Consider the following 19,657-nt stretch of genomic DNA (forward strand, 5'->3'; position numbering starts at 1 on the left):
CTTTTATGTCCAACAATAAAAAAGTAATTCAAAACAAGATGTGTGTGTATATATATATTTTTTTTTTTAACCACCCGTGGGCCGCCAGTTGTGGAACCCTTCCTTAGACCTACTATTATATAAATATAACTGGTAATATAAATGGTTCTTCTAACTATTTAGTTGCCTTCAAACTCCATGCAATCGATGCTTCTTAGAGAGACATTTTGGAGACACATTGGAGCTGCTAAGCCCAGGGCTAAAGCATTAAGAGCTGTGTGGTGTGACTTGTCTTTTCTTTCTCTGGCCTCTTATCCTTGATGGTGATGAGGCGTTGTTGAGGGGCTTTTCTCCCTCCTTTCATGTGACTTAGCGATGGCTCAGTGTTGAGGCCTGGCCTCCTGCTGAGCCTGGACGTTCAGTGCTGTTACAATCCTCATTACCCCCCCTACCCTCGGGCTTCTCCAGCCAGAGTAGTGGGGCCCCGCTGTGAAACCCTGGAGAAGTGCTTCAGAAAGGCCTTAATCCCTCACTTCTCTCTCTCCATCCCTCCATCCCCAGCTCCTGTGTTAATGTGATTAGCAGGATGAAGGTACTTCTCGGGTTGTAGAGTTGGGTCTTCGAAGCATCTTTAGGTCCCAATAGGGGAGAGAGAGAGCGAGAGATCTCCAAGCTTTCGTAGTTGATCACCAAACATCTCTGTAAAATACCCAACGACAAAGCCTTGCGTTCCTATTTTTTTATTTGTTTCGTGCTGTTGGCGATAGGTGCACTTGATTCAGCAGCCATAGCACCGGAAAGGCAAAGTGTTCCCAATTTGAAGGTAGAACTCCACCTACCCGACAGGCCCAGATAGCAAATCAAGTGCACCTATAGGCCTACCGCTGGCCAATCAGATCGCTCAGATCTACTTATTGGCAGTTTCCCAGAGCCTTAAGCCTCGAGCACACATCAAAGTTGATACTGTGAGATTTAAAAACTTTTAAAACCATGACTGGAGAGAAACTCAACAAATACAGCAAAGAGTTGCTGTTTAAAATCAGTAAGCTCATGTTTAAGTTCAGCAGTGTCAACACTTTTATAAGTCATAGAATGCGCGTTCTCCCTATTTCCACTTCCAGTCACACTACAACCAGCACTGCAGCTGTAATGAATGAGTATTACAAAGTGTTTCAATAAGCTTGGGTTGTTATTATTAGAAGCTTATGTCTTTTAACATTGAGGAATATTTCTGGTCATAGGAGTAACAACATGAATTAGTGCATGAGGCAGAAATAATGCAGTGCGACTTGAGTTTTGCCATCAGCTGGAAGACTGTCCCCTTTCTCACCGAAGGGAGGGAGAGCAAATGGGCAGAGAATCGGGTGAGAGGCAGCCTCCCCGCTGCTCTCCCTCCCTCCATCCCTCCCTCCTCTCAAATTGACCAGATGCATGCCATCAGTCCAATCAAATAAAATAAAAAGATAATTACTATACTCAGCTGTGCCTCACAAGTAATTCAACAAATGATCTATTACTAGTAATTATACACCTCAGATTTTGAAATATAATTTTAAAATGGTCTGAGAAGAACAGCATTGGCTGGGCAATTCAAGCATATCCAATATGCAGTGATAATGTATTGGACCTACAGCACAAACATCATTGTTATTATTCATGTTCCTTGCTCACATCAGTTATACACATTCTTACGTTCCCCACCCATCAGTGTGCACACTCTCCCTCTTGCTCCCAATCCCTCTCGTCCGCCCCGATACACGTTTTCTCTCTCTGTGTTTCCTCTCTAATCCACTAGCTATTAACTCCAGAGAGACGGGTGAGTTGAGATGGTGCTGCAGTGAATAGCAGCAGTCTTACGGGCTCCTGACTAATTCTGCTATTTTGTATTTTTTTTAAGCTGATCTTAACTTTTTTTTGTACATAATCTCTCCGTCATCATGTCCTATGACCGAAAACAGTTTCTGCATATCAGAACAGTGATCAGCGGAAGTGAAAAAGAGGCAGGCGAGGCGGAATCCTGGTGAGACTACATTAGCTATATAGTACCCGCAAAACACCAGTCTCAACGTCAACAGTGAAGAAGCGACTCAGGGATGCTGGCCCTTCTAGGCAGAGTTCCTCTGTCCAGTGTCTGTGTTCTTTTGCACATCTTAATATTTTATTTTTATTTGCCAGTCTGAGATATGGCTTTTTCTTTGCAACTCTGCCTAGAAGGCCAGCATCCCGGAGTCGCCTCTTCACTGTTGACGTTGAGACTGGTGTTTTGCGGGTACTATTTAATGAAGCTGCCAGTTGAGGACTTGTGAGGCATCTGTTTCTCAAACTGTACTTGTCCTCTTGCTCAGTTGTGCACCGGGGCCTCCCACTCCTCTTTCTATTCTGGTTGGCGCCAGTTTGCCCAGTTCTGTGAAGGAAGTAGTACACAGCATTGTATGAGATCTTCAGTTTCTTGGCAATTTCTTGGAATAGCCTTATTTCTCAGAACAAGAATAAACTGATGAGTTTCAGAAGAAAGTGCTTTGTTTCTAGCCATTTTGAGCCTGTAATCGAACCAACAAATGCTGATGCTCCAGATACTCAACTAGTCTAAAGAAGGCCAGTTTTATTGCTTCTTTAATCAGGATAACAGTTTTCAGCGGTGCTAACATAATTGCAAAAGTGTTTTGTAATGATCAATTAGACTTTTAAAATGATAAACTTGGATTAGCTAACACAACATGCAATTCTTATTTTATTTTACCTTTATTTAACTAGGCAAGTCAGTTAAGAACAAATTCTTATTTTCAATGACGGCCTAGGAACAGTGGGGTTAACTGCCTGTTCAGGGGCAGAACGACAGATTTGTACCTTGTCAGCTCGGGGGTTTGAACTTGCAACCTTCCGGTTACAAGTTCAAACCCCCGAGCTGACAAGGTACAAATCTGTCGTTCAGCCCCTGAACAGGCAGTTAACCCACTGTTCCTAGGTTGCTGGTTGCTGATAATGGGCCACTGTACGCCTATAAAAAATCTGCCGTTTCCAGCTATGATAGTCATTTACAACATCAACCATGTCTACACTGTATTCCTGATCAATTTGATGTAATTTTAATGGACAAAAAATGTGCTTTTCTTTCAATAACAAGGACATTTCTAAGTGACTCTAAACTTTTGAACGGTAGTGTATATAGTGACTTTTTCTCATACATTTTCTCCTTTCCGTATCTGTTACAGTTTTACAAACTTCATATATTCTACTAAAGATTGTTAACGGTACCAATGCATACTGATTCTTTATTGGAATAGTTTAAGCTGTCTTCCAAGCTTTGTAGCTTACACATTACACAGAAGGTAGAACACCACCATTGCCCTCGGATCTGTTGGCGAACGTGCAGTCACAAGAGAACAAACTGGATGAGCTCTGTTTGAGACTATCCTATCAACGTGACCTGAAAAAAGTTAATATCCTATGTTTCTCAGAGTCGTGGCTGAACGAGGACATGAATATGCATCTCGCTGGTTTTTCTATGCATTGTCAAGACTAGAGGGGTGTTTTTTTGTTGTTAACAACAGATGGTGCGACAACTTAATCTAACTCAGGCGAGTTCTGCTACTTCATGTTAAGCTGCAGACCATACTATTTATCAAGAGAGTTTTCACCTATTTCTTTTTTCATAGCTGTCTTTTTACCACAGCAAACTGATGCTGGCTCTAAGACCGAACTCAACGAGCTGTATAGTGCCAAAAGCAAACAAGAAAGTGCACATTCAGAGGCTGTGTTTCTCATGGCCTGTGATTTTACTGCAGGGGAACTGAAATCCATTTACCATCATGTCACCTGTGCAACTAGAGGCCACCAAACTCTAGATCAGCTTTCCTAGTTCCTTCTTACAAGCAAAAACTCAAACAGGAAGAACCAGTGACGCGCTCAATACTTAAGTGGTCCGATGAAGCAGATGCTAAGCTACAGGACTGTTTCGCTAGCACATTGTGGAATATGTTCCAGGATTCATCCAATAACATTGAGGAGTTTATCACATCAGTCACCGGCTTCATTAACAAGTGCATCGACAACTTCGTCCTCACAGTGACCGAACCTATATACCCTAACCAGAATCCATGTATTACAGGCAACATCTGCACTAAACTAAAGGCTCGAGCTGCCACTTTCAAGGAGCATAACACTAATCCTTATAAGAACTACATCTACGGACCACCAACGAGCCATCAAACAAGAAAAGTATCAATACAGGACTAAGACTGAATCCTATGCCGGCTCTGACACTCCACAAATGTGGCAGGGCTTGCAAACTATCACGGATTACAAAGGGAAACCCATCCGCGAGCTGCCCAGTTACGCAAGCCTACCAGACGAGCTGTGAGTAAGACCTTTATTAAGCAGGTTAACATTCGAAAGCCCGCATGGCCAGACATAATACCAAGACATGTACTCAGAGAATGCACTGACCAGCTGGCAAGTGTCTTCACTGAAATTTTCTACCCACCCCGGTCTGTAATACCTACAGTGGGGCAAAAAAAGCATTTAGTCAGCCACCAATTGTGCAAGTTCTCCCACTTAAAAAGATGAGAGAAGCCTGTAATTCTCATCATAGGTACACTTCAACTATGACAGACAAACAACAACCAAAAATCAAGAAAATCACATTGTAGGATTTTTAATGTTTTTATTTGCAAATTATGGTGGAAAATAAGTATTTGGTCAATAACAAAAGTTTATCTCAATACTTTGTTATATACCCTTTGTTGGCAATGACAGAGGTCAAACGTTTTCTGTAAGTCTTCACAAGGTTTTCACACACTGTTGCTGGTATTTTGGCCCATTCCTCCATGCAGATCTCCTCTAGAGCAGTGATGTTTTGGGGCTGTTGCTGGGAAACACAGACTTTCAACTCCCTCCAAAGATTTTCTATGGGGTTGAGATTTGGAGACTGGCTAGGCCACTCCAGGACCTTGAAATGCTTCTTACGAAGTCACTCCTTCGTTGCCTGGGCGGTGTGTTTGGGATCATTGTCATGCTGAAAGACCCAGCCACGTTTCATCTTCAATGCCCTTGCTGATGGAAGGAGGTTTTCACTCAAAATCTCACGATACATGGCCCCATTCATTCTTTCCTTTACACGGATCAGTCGTCCTGGTCCCTTTAGAGAAAAACAGCCCCAGAAGCATGATGTTTCCACCCCCATGCTTCACAGTAGGTATGGTGTTCTTTGGATGCAACTCAGCATTCTTTGTCCTCCAAGCACGACGAGTTGAGTTTTTACCAAAAAGTTATATTTTGGTTTCATCTGACCATATGACATTCTCCCAATCTTCTTCTGGATCATCCAAATGCTCTCTAGCAAACTTCAGACGGGCCTGGACACGTCTGGCACTGCAGGATTTGAGTCCCTGGCGGCGTAGTGTGTTACTGATGGTAGGCTTTGTTACTTTGTTCCCAGCTCTCTGCAGGTCATTCACTAGGTCCCCCCGTGTGGTTCTGGGATTTTTGCTCACCGTTCTTGTGATCATTTTGACCCCACGGGGTGAGATCTTGCATGGAGCCCCAGATCGAGGGAGATTATCAGTGGTCTTGTATGTCTTCCATTTCCTAATAATTGCTCCCACAGTTGATTTCTTCAAACCAAGTTGCTTACCTATTGCAGATTCAGTCTTCCCAGCCTGGTGAAGGTCTACAATTTTGTTTCTGGTGTCCTGACAGCTCTTTGGTCTTGGCCATAGTGGAGTTTGGAGTGTGAGTGTTTGATGTTGTGGACAGGTGTCTTTTATACTTATAACAAGTTCAAACAAGTGCCATTAATACAGGTAATGAGTGGAGGACAGAGGAGCCTCTTAAAGAAGAAGTTACAGGTCTGTGAGAGCCAGATATCTTGCTTGTTTGTAAGTGACCAAATACTTATTTTCCACCATAATTTGCAAATAAATTCATAAAAAATCCTACAATGTGATTTTCAGGATTTTTTTTCTCATTTCGTCTGTCATAGTTGAAGTGTACTTATGATGAAAATTACAGGCCTCTCTCATCTTTTTAAGTGGGAGAACTGGCACAATTGGTGGCTGACTAAATATTTTTTTGCCCCACTGTATATGTTTCAAGAAAACCACCATAGTCCCTGTTCCCAAGAACGCCAAGGTAACCTGCCTAAATGACTATTGCCCTTTGGCACTCACGTCTTTAGCCATGAGATGTTTTGAAAATCTGCTCATTGCTCACATCAACACCATCATCCCAGACACACTGGACCCGCTCCAATTTGCATACTGCCCCAACAGATCCACAGATGATGCCATCTCTATTGCACACCACACTGCCCTTACCAACCTGGACAAAGTTAAAGGCAAAATGCTGTTCATTGACTACAGCTCAGCATTCAACAACATGGTGCCTTCCAAGCTCATCACCAAGCTTAGGACCCTGGCATTGAACACCTTCCACTGTAACTGGATCCTGGATTTCCTGATGGGCCGCCCCCCAGGTGGTGAGGGTAGGCAACAACATCCGCAACGCTGACCATCAACACAGGGCCCCTTAGGGGTGTGTGCTTAGTCCCCTCCTGTACTGTTCACCCACAACATACAAAACTGAAATATCACAAGTATTCAGACCCTTACTCAGTACTTTGTTGAAGCACCTTTGGCAGCGATTACAGCCTCGAGTCTTTTAGGGTATGATGCTACAAGGTTGGCACAACAGTATTTGGGGAGTTTCTCCCATTCTTCTCTGCAGATCATCTCAAGCTCTGTCCGGTTGGATGGGGAGCGTTGCTGCTCAGCTATTTTCAGGTCTCTCCAGAGATGCTAGATCGGGTTCAAGTCCGGGCTCTGGTTGGGCAACCCAAGGACATTCAGACATCTGTCCAGAAGCCACTCCTGCATTGTCTTTACTGTGTGCTTAGGTCATTATCCTGTTGGAAGGTGAACATTCGCACCAGTCTGAGGTCCTGAGCGCTCGTTAGCAGGTTTTCATCAAGGATATCTCTGTACTTTCCTCCGTTCATCTTTCCCTCGATCCTGACTAGTCTCCCGGTCCCTGCCACTGAAAAACATCCCAACAGAATGATCCTGACACCACCATGCTTCACCGTAGGGATGGTGACAGGTTTCCTCCATACGTGACGCTTGGCATTCAGGCCAAATAGTTCAATCTTGGTTTCATCAGACCAGAGAAGCTTGTTTCTCATGGTCTGAGAGTCCTTTATGTGCCTTTTGGCAAACTCCAAGCGGACTGTCATGTGCCTTTTACTGAGGAGTGGCTTCTGTCTGGCCACTCTAACATAAAGCCCTGATTGGTGGAGTGTTGCAGAGATGGTTGTCCTTCTGGAAGGTTCTCCCATCTCCACAGAGGAGCTCTGTCAGAGTGATCATCGGGTTCTTGGTCACCGCCCTTCTCCCCCGATTACTCAGTTTGGCCGGGTGGCCAGCTCTAGGAAGAGTTTTGCTGGTTCCAAACTTCTTCCATTTAAGAATAATGGAGGCCACTGTGGTATTGGGGACATTCAATGCTGCAGAAATGTTTTGGTACCCTTCCCCAGATCTGTGCCTCGATACAATCCTGTCTCGGAGCTCTACGGCCAATTCCTTCGACCTCATGGCTTGGTTTTTGCTCTGACATGCACTGTCAACTGTGGACCTTATATAGACAGGTGTGTGCCTTTCCAAATCATGTCCAATCAATTGAATTTACCGCAAGTGGACTCCATTCAAGTTGTAGAAACATCTCAAGGACGATCAATAGAAACAGGATGAACCTGAGCTCAATTTCGAGTCTCATAGCAAAGGGTCTGAATACTTATGTAAATAAGGTATTTCTGTTTTTTATTATTAATACATTTGCTAACATTTCTAAAAACCTGTTTTCGCTTTGTCATTATGGGCTATTGATGTAGATTGAGGGAAAACATTTTTTAATTCCATTTGAAAAAGGCTGTAACATATCAAAATGTGGAAAAATTGAAGGTTCTGAATACTTTCCAAATACACCATACATAACTACCTCAATTACCTCGTGCCCTTGCACATCGACTTGGTACTGGCACTCCCTGTATATAGCCATCTTATTTTTTACTTGTCATTGTTATTAGTTATTCACCGTGTATTTATTCCTCATGTCACTATTTCAAGGACCCGTAAGTAAGCATTTAGTTAGTTTACAGCTGTTGTTTGTGGGTGTAATTGAACAGTGCTCCTGACTGCAGGCCTCATATAGGCTTTTTCTCTCAAACACGCTTTGTTCCACCACAGCCGCCACGTGGGACCATGTCCCTGTAACCATTAGCAAGTCATAAACCATCCACACTCACACAAAATGTCTTCCTCTCAATTTTATGGAATGAGAAGGACTAAAAATGAAAAGAGGTGAGAGAGGAACAGATGACGATATCAGAGTAAATTGGTTTCTCCGCTTACCTCCCTACAATGACTAACAGTCTTCATACCATTTGATACATTTAGCCAATGTGAGTAGATTTTAGGGTAGTTGTTTGGAATTTGATTCAGAAACCAACCGTCACCCTGTCTTTTTAACTACTCCCACTCACCACTTTTACTGTTAAAAGTACTCAAAAGACACAGACAGAGACAGCAGCTGCATAGTGTATGTTTACAGTGGTGAAGTGTGCATTCATATATGATTCTGCAGCTGTAATCAATGTAATGAATGCATGGTTGAAACGCAGGGCCCACCCGTGTCCTTAACCTCTCACAGTTGATGTAAAACAGGATGTATCAGCTTAAATAATTAACCCCCCCCCCCCCACTGATTGAGTGCTTAATTGAGAACAGTTCACTTGAAAGCTCTGCACGGTTGTGGAAGGCAGATCTCTGAGGGAACAGTATGGAGCAGTGCTCCCTTGAAGCCAGCCTCGTAGGGGGTGTACATCTAAGCATCCTTGTTACCGTTGGCATATTATTAACTCACATATTTATTCTACTTACTATTCACCAAATTATCTTACAGATGAAGGGGGATTTCAGAAACACAAACAAACACACACACACACAAGAATGTACGCACACGCACGCTAACCCTAAACCCTAACCATAATTCTAATCCTAATTGTACCCCTAAACCTAAAATATAATTTTTCCATGTGGGGACCGGCGAAATGTCCCCACTTGTCTGAATTCTTTGTTTTAATATCCTTGTGAGGACACACACACACTGTCTCTACTGTTTCCCCTTGCTCACAGACTGTGCAGTAGAGCAGTTTTTAGGCTGTGTAGGAGTATCAGTAGGCGTCAGGCAAACCAAGGTGTGTAGAGTGGGCTGGTATTCTGCTGCTCCCTCTGTCAGATTAGCAGGGTGATGGCTTGATACGCTCTCCGCTCTGTCAGCAGGAGAGCAACACTACACTTTAACCATGGAGCCTCACCGCTGAGCCCCCTGCTCCTTCAAAGACCTATCACTACTACACCTATTAAACATCAGGCCCCCCTCCATACCTCCCTGTTGGAACTCCCTGTACCCCTATGTATCCCCTCCTGGAAGCCTTCATCCGGCCCTATCCTGGGCCTTGCCGTACTGGTGAAGAGGAGAACGTTGATGTTTCAATTATTCTAATTGAAGCAGCACCCTTACGGCAAGCCAGCAGTGTTGCACAGCGTGTGGACCTGGCAAAACATCAATGCTAATTACCTGGAGTCAGATAGAGACAGTAGCTATTACTCCACCTGGGAAAGGAGTGATGAGACCCATCCTACATTCACATATCAGCTCCGCCTTACGCAGAGGCAAGCATGTTAATGTCTGTAGCTGTGAGATTAACTCCTCGTATTTAGTCTGTGGTCATTGTGCTCACACACACACACACACACACACACACGCATGCATTATGCACACATACGTACACACACAAAAATCCAGAAAATCACATTGTATGATTTTTAAGTAATTAATTTGCATTTTATTGCATGACATAAGTATTTGATCACCTACCAACCAATAAGAATTCTGGCTCTCACAGACCTGTTAGTTTTTCTTTAAGAAGCCGTCCTGTTCTCCACTCATTACCTGTATTAACTGCACCTGTTTGAACTCGTTACCTGTATAAAAGACACCTGTCCACACACTCAATCAAACAGACTCCAACCTCTCTACAATGGCCAAGACCAGAGAGCTGTGTAAGGACATCAGGGCTAAATTGTAGACTTGCACAAGGCTGGGATGGGCTACAGGACAATAGGCAAGCAGCTTGGTGAGAAGGCAACAACTGTTGGTGCAATTATTAGAAAATGGAAGAAGTTCAAGATGACGGTCAATCACCCTCGGTCTGGGGCTCCATGCAAGATCTCACCTCGTGGGGCATCAATGATCATGAGGAAGGTGAGGGATCAGCCCAGAACTACACAGCAGGACCTGGTCAATGACCTGAAGAGAGCTGGGACCACAGTCTCAAAGTGAACCATTAGTAACACACTACGCCATCATGGATTAAAATCCTGCAGCGCACGCAAGGTCCCCCTGCTCAAGCCAGCGCATGTCCTGGCCCGTCTGAAGTTTGCCAATGACCATCTGGATGATCCAGAGGAGGAATGGGAGAAGGTCATGTGGTCTGATGAGACAAAAAGAGAGCTTTTTGGTCTAAACTCCACTCGCCGTGTTTGGAGGAAGAAGAAGGATGAGTACAACCCCAAGAACACCATCCTAACCGTGAAGCATGGAGGTGGAAACATCATTCTTTGGGGATGCTTTTCTGCAAAGGGGACAGGACGACTGCACCGTATTGAGGGGAGGATGGATGGGGCCATGTATCGCGAGATCTTGGCCAACAACCTCCTTCCCTCAGTAAGAGCATTGAAGATGGGTCGTGGCTGCATGACAACGACCCGAAACACACAGCCAGGGTAACTAAGGAGTGGCTCCGTAAGAAGCATCTCAAGGTCCTGGAGTGGCCTAGCCAGTCTCCAGACCTGAACCCAATAGAAAATCTTTGGAGGGAGCTGAAAGTTTGTATTGCCCAGCGACAGCCCCGAAACCTGAAGGATCTGTATGGAGGAGTGGGCCAAAATCCCTACTGCAGTGTGTGCAAACCTGGTCAAGAACAACAGGAAACGTATGATCTATGTAATTGCAAACAAAGTTTTCTCTACCAAATATTTAGGTTCTGCTTTTCTGATGTATCAAATACTTATGTCATGCAATAAAATGCAAATTAACTACTTAAAAATCATACAATGTGATTTTCTGGATTTTTGTTTTAGATTCCGTCTCTCACAGTTGAAGTGCACCTATGATAAAAATGACAGACCTCTACATGCTTTGTAAGTAGGGAAACCTGCAAAATCGGCAGTGTATGAAATATTTGTTATCCCCACTGTATGTAAAAAAAATGGTGTCACCTGCTCCCACTCTCTCTCCCTGGCGCTCTGGGTGCCAGGCTGCCCAGCACTGCGCACTCCTGCCACCGTCATTACACACATCTGCTTCCCTCGTCACGTGCATCAGCAAATTATTGGACTCAATCACCTGTTTTAGTCACTTTAACCATATCAGTCACTTTAACCATACATACTACCTCAATCAGCCTGACTAACCGGTGTCTGTAGCCTGTCTTTTTACTGTTGTTTTATTTCTTTACCTACCTATTGTTCACCAAATACATTTTTTGCACTAGAGCCTGTAAGCAAGCATTTCCCTGTAAGGTCTACACCTGTTGTATTCAGCGCACGTGACAAACTTTGATTTGATTTGATTATTACCTCCCCTATATTTGTCTGTTCCCCAGCGATCCACGGATGCGGTATTAATTGTCGTTCCTGTTCTATGTCGGTTCCAAATTAAATGTTGACTCCCCATACCTGCTTCTCATCTCCAGCGTCGGTTCTTACAGAATGTAGCAGCCTTCAAATGAAGCATTGGGCACTGCTGGCTTTTCAGTTGGTGGTGACGTCGGGTCCGGGGACTGCCGCCGATGGAACCTGGGATGCCTTAGCTGGATCGTCGGGCTTCCATGCCCTAGTTGGCTCGAGGTTTCATTTCCCTGGTTGGCTCGGCAGGCTCCCATCCCACGTCAGGCCTCAGCCGGATCGTCAGGTTTTTACGCCTCAGCTGGCTCACCAGGCTCCCACGTCCCAGTGGGATCGTCAGACTGTCACACCTCAACCAGATCGTCAGGCTACCACGCCTCAGCCGGTTCGCCAGGCTCCCACGCCTCAGCCTGTTCGCCAGGCTCCTACACCCCAGCCGGCTGGTCCAGCACCCATGCTTCGGCCGGCCCGTCTGGCTCGTCCAGGTGGGATGCCAGGTGGCGCCCCTAGAGGGGCAAGTACTGTCACGCCGGTTCCCGTTCTCTCTCCCTGGCGCTCATTGGGTGCCAGGCTGCTCAGCACTGCGCACTCCTGCCACCATCATATCGCACACCTGGTTCCCTCGTCACGCGCATCAGCGAATTATTGGACTCACCTGGACTCAATCACCTGTTTTTATTACCTCCCCTATATTTGTTAGTTCCCCAGCTCTGTTCCCCGCTGCGGCATTAATGTTCGTATGTCGTTATGTTACCCGGTGCTGTATTAATGTTCGTATGTCGTTATGTTACCCGGTGCTGTATTAATGTTCGTATGTCGTTATGTTACCCGGTGCTGACATTGTTCCTGTCCTGTTTACTGTTTGTGCTATATTCAAATGTTGACTCCTCGTTCCTGCTTCTCATCTGCAGTGTCGGTCCTTACACATGGTCATCTCTAACCCAGAATCATCACTCGGTTTCATGAAATATGCAGGTTGCCCTCTTCCCTTTGCTTTCACACGCAGACATTGACAGCTACAAAATGTCACCATGAAAACATAAAAATAAGCTGTTGCTCGGATTGGAATTGAAATGGCCTCTCATGGGTTTTTCCTTGAAAGGCATGGTTGAATGTTAAAGCCGCCTTGGCATCTTTAGAGCAGACAGTTTCAGACTGCTGTGCGCCTTGGGTATTGATATAGCACATGGCAGAAGCACTGAGTACTGTAGTCTAGAATAGATTGACATGCAAAAACCAATTTGTCTCTGAGACATACCCATTAAAACATCCTTCGGCTGTTCTTTGTTAGGATGTCAAGTCACAGACTCCTGTTTAAATTCAAGGGCCAACACTAATGGTATACTACCGGAATTACTAGCTGCAAGTAACTGCCAGAATAATGGAAACACTTGAGTAAATGAGGGATACAAAGTATATTGAAAGCAGGTGCTTCCACACAGGTGTCTTTCCGGAACTAAGTAAGCAATTAACATCCCATCATGCTCAGGGTCATGAATAAAAATGGCCATTATTATCATTGCTATGCCCCCATAGGTTGACAATGCCCCCAATCCGCAGGGCACGAGTGGTCACTGAATAGTTTGATGAGCATGAAAACTATGTGAACCATATGCCACCAGATCTCAACTCAATTGGAAACTTATGGGAGATTCTGGATTGGTGCCTGAGATGGCATTTTCCACCACAATCAACAAAACACCAAATTATGTAATTTCTTGTGGAAGAATGCTGTCGTGTCCCTCCAATTGAGTTCCAGACACTTGTAGAATCTATGCCAAGGTGCATTGAAGCTGTTCTGGTTCGTGGCGGCCCATTGCCCTATTAAGACACATTATCTTGTTGTTTCCTTTTATTTTGGCAGTTACCTGTAGATACTATAATAAAACTTAAACAAATGTCCCTGTGAAAGAACTTTCCCTTTTTTGAACACTAAAGGGCAGTTTTGTCATGGGCCTCTCCACAGTGTGTCAGGAATGCCTGGTACAGATCAGTCTGGCCTGTTATTTCCCTCTGGGCACATTCCAGAGTGGCAAAATCGTAGAAGGAGAGAAAAAGAACTGGTCTGGCCAAGGAAGAAGTGATCCTGGATGTGGATGTGAGGCCTAGCTGTGTAAACTAAGGTGTGATTGTTAGCGTGTGGAGTCGCGTGCCGACAGACTTCCACACCAGTCTTGGTGTGCTGTTGGGTTTATCCTTTAGCTCTTGGTCTCGCTGGGGTTGTCTTTCATGTGAGGGGCCTATCTAGTTACTGTAGAATAGTTTGGACAGTCAATGCACAAGATTAAATGTTTTTAACTTATTTTTTTGCTCACTGTTTGCTCACAGAAATGAATGCAAACTTTTTAGACTTTTGATGAATCTACGGAGACTTCTTGTATGGACTGAATTATGGTTTCTCCATATGTGAACTGTTATTGTAACTAAGTTACAGTATGTAAATATGTATTGAGGAGAAAAAAAGTTAATTATACACTTTTAATTGCATGTTAGCTACAGAATGTTAGCTAACCCTTTGGCTCTTTCACTCTGAGGCCTCCTGCTAGTTTTGTGCAGAAGGCTGGTTATCCATCAAAGGCTAGCCAATGGCAAAACGATTACCCCCCTGTCGCGTGCCTGAGGGCAGGGGGACAAGGTGCAGTTTCAATTACTCTCAAGTTCATTAGAGTGTCTGCTAAATTACTAAAATGTAAATGTAATTAGCATGGATCTACAGACCAGTCTGTGGGTCTGGGTGTCGATAACTCAGCTTGGTGTATGGCGGCCCTGTGCCACTGAGCCAAATCAACCTTGACTCCTGCAGCTGATGGACAATGGGGGAGAGAGGCAGAGAACGGTAACTAATGCTGTGGACAAATTAGATCCTCTCACAAATGAAAGAGGGAAGGAGAGAGTGGCCATAATGGCAGGTAAAATTAGCTGTTAAGTGGTGATCACATCAGTCTTCTCAACCCCTCCGTAGTTTTTTGTCAAAGCTGAGAAGCAGGTCAAAGACATTGGGCCCTATTAAGCACAGACAGGCTTTTGACAAAGGACCAGTGACCCTGTGTTGTGTGAACCGAGTCATCCCAGCTAAAAGAGTCTCAAATTAGAGAAGGCCACACATGGCCATCAACACCTACTTACAGTCATATCAAGATACTTCCACATCTACATAATTACATGTTTGAACAAACAGTATGCTCATACATTGCAGTGTTCACAAGAGATCTCTACATATGGCTCTGGTTCACTGTGATTGTTGTACACAACAACTGTTGTTGTGTACAAGATCTCCTGAATCTTGCTCGTCTTCCCTCCCTTGGCTAGTCTACTGCTGGCTACTGTAGAGTTGCTGTGTAGAGCCCGTCCACTCTTCTCCCCAGCAGCTGACAATTAGGCTACTGGAGGAGTCCTCAGACTCACAATGCTGGTTTTGCCCCTCACAGCGAGAGAGAGAGTGTGAGGAGGTGGATCAGAAAGAGAGACTAATATAAAAGCCAGAATATTGACCAATCAGATCACAGCTGTGACTTAGGGAGAGGAAAAGTAGAGGAGAGAAAGCTCAGGCTGCTAAGGCATGGTCAGACCCCTGTGTGTACAGTACTTTAAAAAAAAAAATTAATTAGGCAAGCCAGTTAAGAACAAATTCTTATTTACAATTATGGCTTAGGAACAGTGGACTACCTGCCTTGTTCAGGGGCAGAACAGATTTTTTACCTTGTCAGCTCGGGGATTCAATCTTGCAGCCCTTCAGTTACTAGTCCAACGCTCTAACCACTAGGCTACCTGCCACCCCGTGGGAAACTGCTACCAGAAAGGCATATGTTAAATTGGTCAACCAACCCAAACATCTGTCACCTCTTGATTCACTGGTCGAATGGTCAAAACACTTCTGAAGATTGGAGCACCACAGTGATTGTTGGGCCTTTGTGAGTACAAGTTTTGAGAAGCATACAGCCACTATAGGGAAATATGTGCATAGAAACATGAATGGCAAAAAACTCAGATAAAATCTATTATCGTCACAAAATATTGACTCAAACACAGAGATAGAAACGGTGCACAACAAAACCAAAATTCCCTGGCAGGGATCCCAGTGCCAGATGAAAGGTAAATGTAGGGAAAACTATTTTAGTGGAGGAGAGATAGAGACCAGTATGTGTGAATGTGAGTGAGCAGGATGAGATTGTGTATGAGGTTGGTTGAAGGGGGTGATTGAGTGGTGTAATTTCTGCTCCCATGATGTGCTCTGTCATGTTAATGGTATTGTTGCAACACGTGCACATCAAAAACACATGGGCTAAATGGCAGCTGCATGATGTGTAATAACCATCAGTAGGGAATCATTTCAGCTAAATACAGAGCCATACATAGATACATACTACATACTGTATCTCTGACTAAATGTAATGCACATTATGTATTTTCCCACATGACAGATGACTAGTAAAACAGGGGGCATTACATTATGTATGTGTGTGTGTGTACATCTTGTGATTGAAATGAGCAGGTGGGACTGAAATGAGCAGGTGGGACTGAAATGAGTAGGTGGCATCAGTGCTATAAGGTGATTCCTCACAAAACTAGATTTTCAAGACATTTAATCCATAGAAGGGTGATTTTGAGGAAGGATTGTTGCCATGCATTTGACACTTAATTAATAATTCATTGATGTTGGAATATTTGTGACATTTTGGCCTTATCCAGGCTTCCTTTAAGACTCCAAAGGGCCCTTAATGGTATTTTTTGTTGTTGTTTTTGTTATTTTTTAATGAGGAATCATCCTAAACATTTACATCTGAATTATCATTTTTGTTGATCACTATGGTTGATCCTAATATCTCTTTCACATCAGAGTGCAGAGTCTTGTTGCAGTGTCATATTACAGTTTTTGCAGGTTGTGGAAACAGTGCTACATATTGTTCAGTATATTAATGTCTGCATTGCATTCCCTGTCCTTTTAAAGGTGTCCCCTCTGGTCCCAGGAATGTCATCTCCATCGTCAACGAGACCTCTGTGATCCTGGAGTGGCACCCGCCTAGGGAGACTGGCGCCCGCGATGACGTCACCTACAACATCGTGTGCAGGAAGTGCCGTGCGGATCGGCCGTTGTGCTCCCACTGTGATGACAACGTGGAGTATGTGCCCAGGCAGCAGGGCCTGACTGAGACCAGGGTGTTCATCAGTAACCTGTGGGCCCACACCCCCTACGCCTTTGAGATACACGCTATCAATGGAGTCACCAACAAGAGCCCCTACCCTGCCCAGCACGTGTCCATCAACATCACTACCAACCAGGCTGGTCAGTGGCATTGTACAGCACCATGCTTTGTGTCTCACACCATGCTTTAGAAATACATGTTCATGTACAGGCATTCACAACAAGTACATTTCAGTGGTACACGTTTCAAGGTAACTGCAACAAAAAGGTCTGAGGCAGTCTAATGGTCTACAGTCAAGCTTTAGCCCTATACTGTATACAATCGATTTTCTCTGTCCTTTAATAAGATGGATGCTATTGATAGCCGTCTTGTATTCTTGACTGAAAGCCTTCCTCACTCATCAACAGAATGAGTCAACAGACTCAACACAGTCCTGTACATTGCTATTGATCGGCAGCAATTAAATCCCAAGGTTACATTCTTGTGAATTTTTTTCATGTTCCTATTTGTCAATACGTGAAACTGTTTCACCTGTTGCTGTTGCTGTGAATTTCTATTGAACAGCCTCCCCTGGCAACCATTATAGAGTTTTGTTCTGGAAATCAATGACTTAAGGCTTATATTTATCGTCTAATTGATGAATGCTATTGCACAACAACTCATCAGCGCTACTGGCATTTCTTGTTTTTTAAACCGGAGACATTCTAGAACATTTTAGAACCAAAGGCAAGGCTTTTGATCTTTTGTCAAGACTTCACTTCGGCTGTTTTGGATTTTTCATAACGTGTTACATTTTTCAAGTATCACAGATAGGTTTATTACTTGTATGTCTCTCACAATACAGACAACACCATTCAGGAGGTAGAATTCAATGTAAGTCATACAATGTATCTTTCTATCATTTTCTTTTGGTATTGAAAAATCATATGGACTTGATAATTGATAATAAGTCCTTCCACTTTTAAATATGGCGTGAATCGGCCGTTTCAGAATCTATCAAACTTCTGTAGGTTGGTGTAATGAGGTGTAATACATTGTCGTGTCTTTGGCTATGCCGGATTAAGTGATATGACATGCTATTCTATAAAATAATTTATCCGTAATTACTATTACATGATTGAGCTAATCATGTAAATGTAATTAACTAGAGAGTCGGGCACCACAAAATAATATTTATAGAGCTGTTATCTTCCAAATAAACTCTTAAAGACCTAGTAATATTTTACATCCATAGCAGTCAATATTATTCGTCACCTCAATTCAGTCTCATCTGAAAGTTGTAAATTATTTTATCTGCACAAACCCTGGGTAACAAGTTGAATCAGCAATACAAATTATTTAATTATTTATTTACTAAATACCTAACTAATCACACAGAATTACACATACACACAATTAATCATAACTTGATTACAAATTACGTCATAAAAGAAAACGTCCCTAGCGGGCGGAACAGATATGACAGCTTGTTACACAAAGGAAAAGGGGATGGGTTGAGTGAAAGAGCGGGAGACTGAGGAACAAAGGGAAAAAACTGTGATATCGTAAATACAGTGTCTTATGCATTCTAAATTACCGCCCATTTGGAAAAGAAAAATGCAATAAATATTTACTCTGAGCTGCGCTTCAGTAGGTTGGTGGTAGATGGAAGACCGTGTTGCCAAACCGAGTCCTCTGACCTTTGAAGAATGTCTCTGGTGGTCAATTGGATAAGTTGTTGTAATGTCGTTGTGTGATAGACGGGATACTCTGTCTGTTCCTTCCTAACTTGCGTTTGCAGCTGTGGTTGCTAACTCAACGGCTAGGAGGTATCACTTCTGTAGTGAATAAGAGTTCAAAGTTCATACCATTCGCAACCAAAGCTCACACTGATGTTGGCTTTGTTCTGTAGTTATTATCTGAACCATTCTGACATAGGACCGTCGTCCTCACATCATCGGAACAGGAAGTTATGTTATCATCAAGGCTTTATATAGGAAGGGAGAAAAGGGGTGTGTTTCATAGTTTACAACCTCTGTCTCTTCACGTGGGCGGGCCACTGAGTGAGCAGCCCTATCTTACAAAAACCCACATCTCACATTTTAGAAGCTAAAATCACATTTCATCCCATCACAAATAATTTCATATTCAAACATTTAAATTGAACAACAATTCCATGTGAATCTGATAACTCTGATGTGTAGACTTTCCACTGTAGAGTTTATGTCATCTTATCATTGATGAGAATGTCTCAGATGACAACCGAACTGACATCATATTCATTAAGTACCACTGCATACAGTGCCTTGCGAAAGTATTCGGCCCCCTTGAACTTTACGACCTTTTGCCACATTTCAGGCTTCAAACATAAAGATATAAAACTGTATTTTTTTGTGAAGAATCAACAACAAGTGGGACACAATCATGAAGTGGAATGACATTTACTGGATATTTCAAACTTTTTTAACAAATCAAAAACTGAAAAATTGGGCGTACAAAATTATTCAGCCCCTTTACTTTCAGTGCAGCAAACTCTCTCCAGAAGTTCAGTGAGGATCTCTGAATGATCCAATGTTGACCTAAATGACTAATGATGATAAATACAATCCACCTGTGTGTAATCAAGTCTCCGTATAAATGCACCTGCACTGCGATAGTCTCAGAGGTCCGTTAAAAGCGCAGAGAGCATCATGATAAACAAGGAACACACCAGGCAGGTCCGAGATACTGTTGTGAAGAAGTGTAAAGCCGGATTTGGATACAAAAAGATTTCCCAAGCTTTAAACATCCCAAGGAGCACTGTGCAAGCGATAC

The 19,657-nt window shown here is 43.5% G+C and overlaps 1 protein-coding gene across 1 annotated transcript in view; it reads left to right on the top strand.

Moving 5' to 3' along the window:
* The window catches only part of LOC115108408 (ephrin type-B receptor 1-like), a 208,327-nt gene that overhangs the window by 119,139 nt on the left and 69,531 nt on the right, over positions 1–19,657 (top strand). Inside the window, exon 5 of the mRNA XM_029632688.2 lies at positions 16,669–17,004. Within this exon, the coding sequence (XP_029488548.1) occupies positions 16,669–17,004 (336 nt within the window). The remainder of the gene's footprint in view (positions 1–16,668; positions 17,005–19,657) is intronic.

Source organism: Oncorhynchus nerka, linkage group LG24 (assembly GCF_034236695.1).
Source record: "Oncorhynchus nerka isolate Pitt River linkage group LG24, Oner_Uvic_2.0, whole genome shotgun sequence".
NCBI lineage: Eukaryota > Metazoa > Chordata > Actinopteri > Salmoniformes > Salmonidae > Oncorhynchus > Oncorhynchus nerka.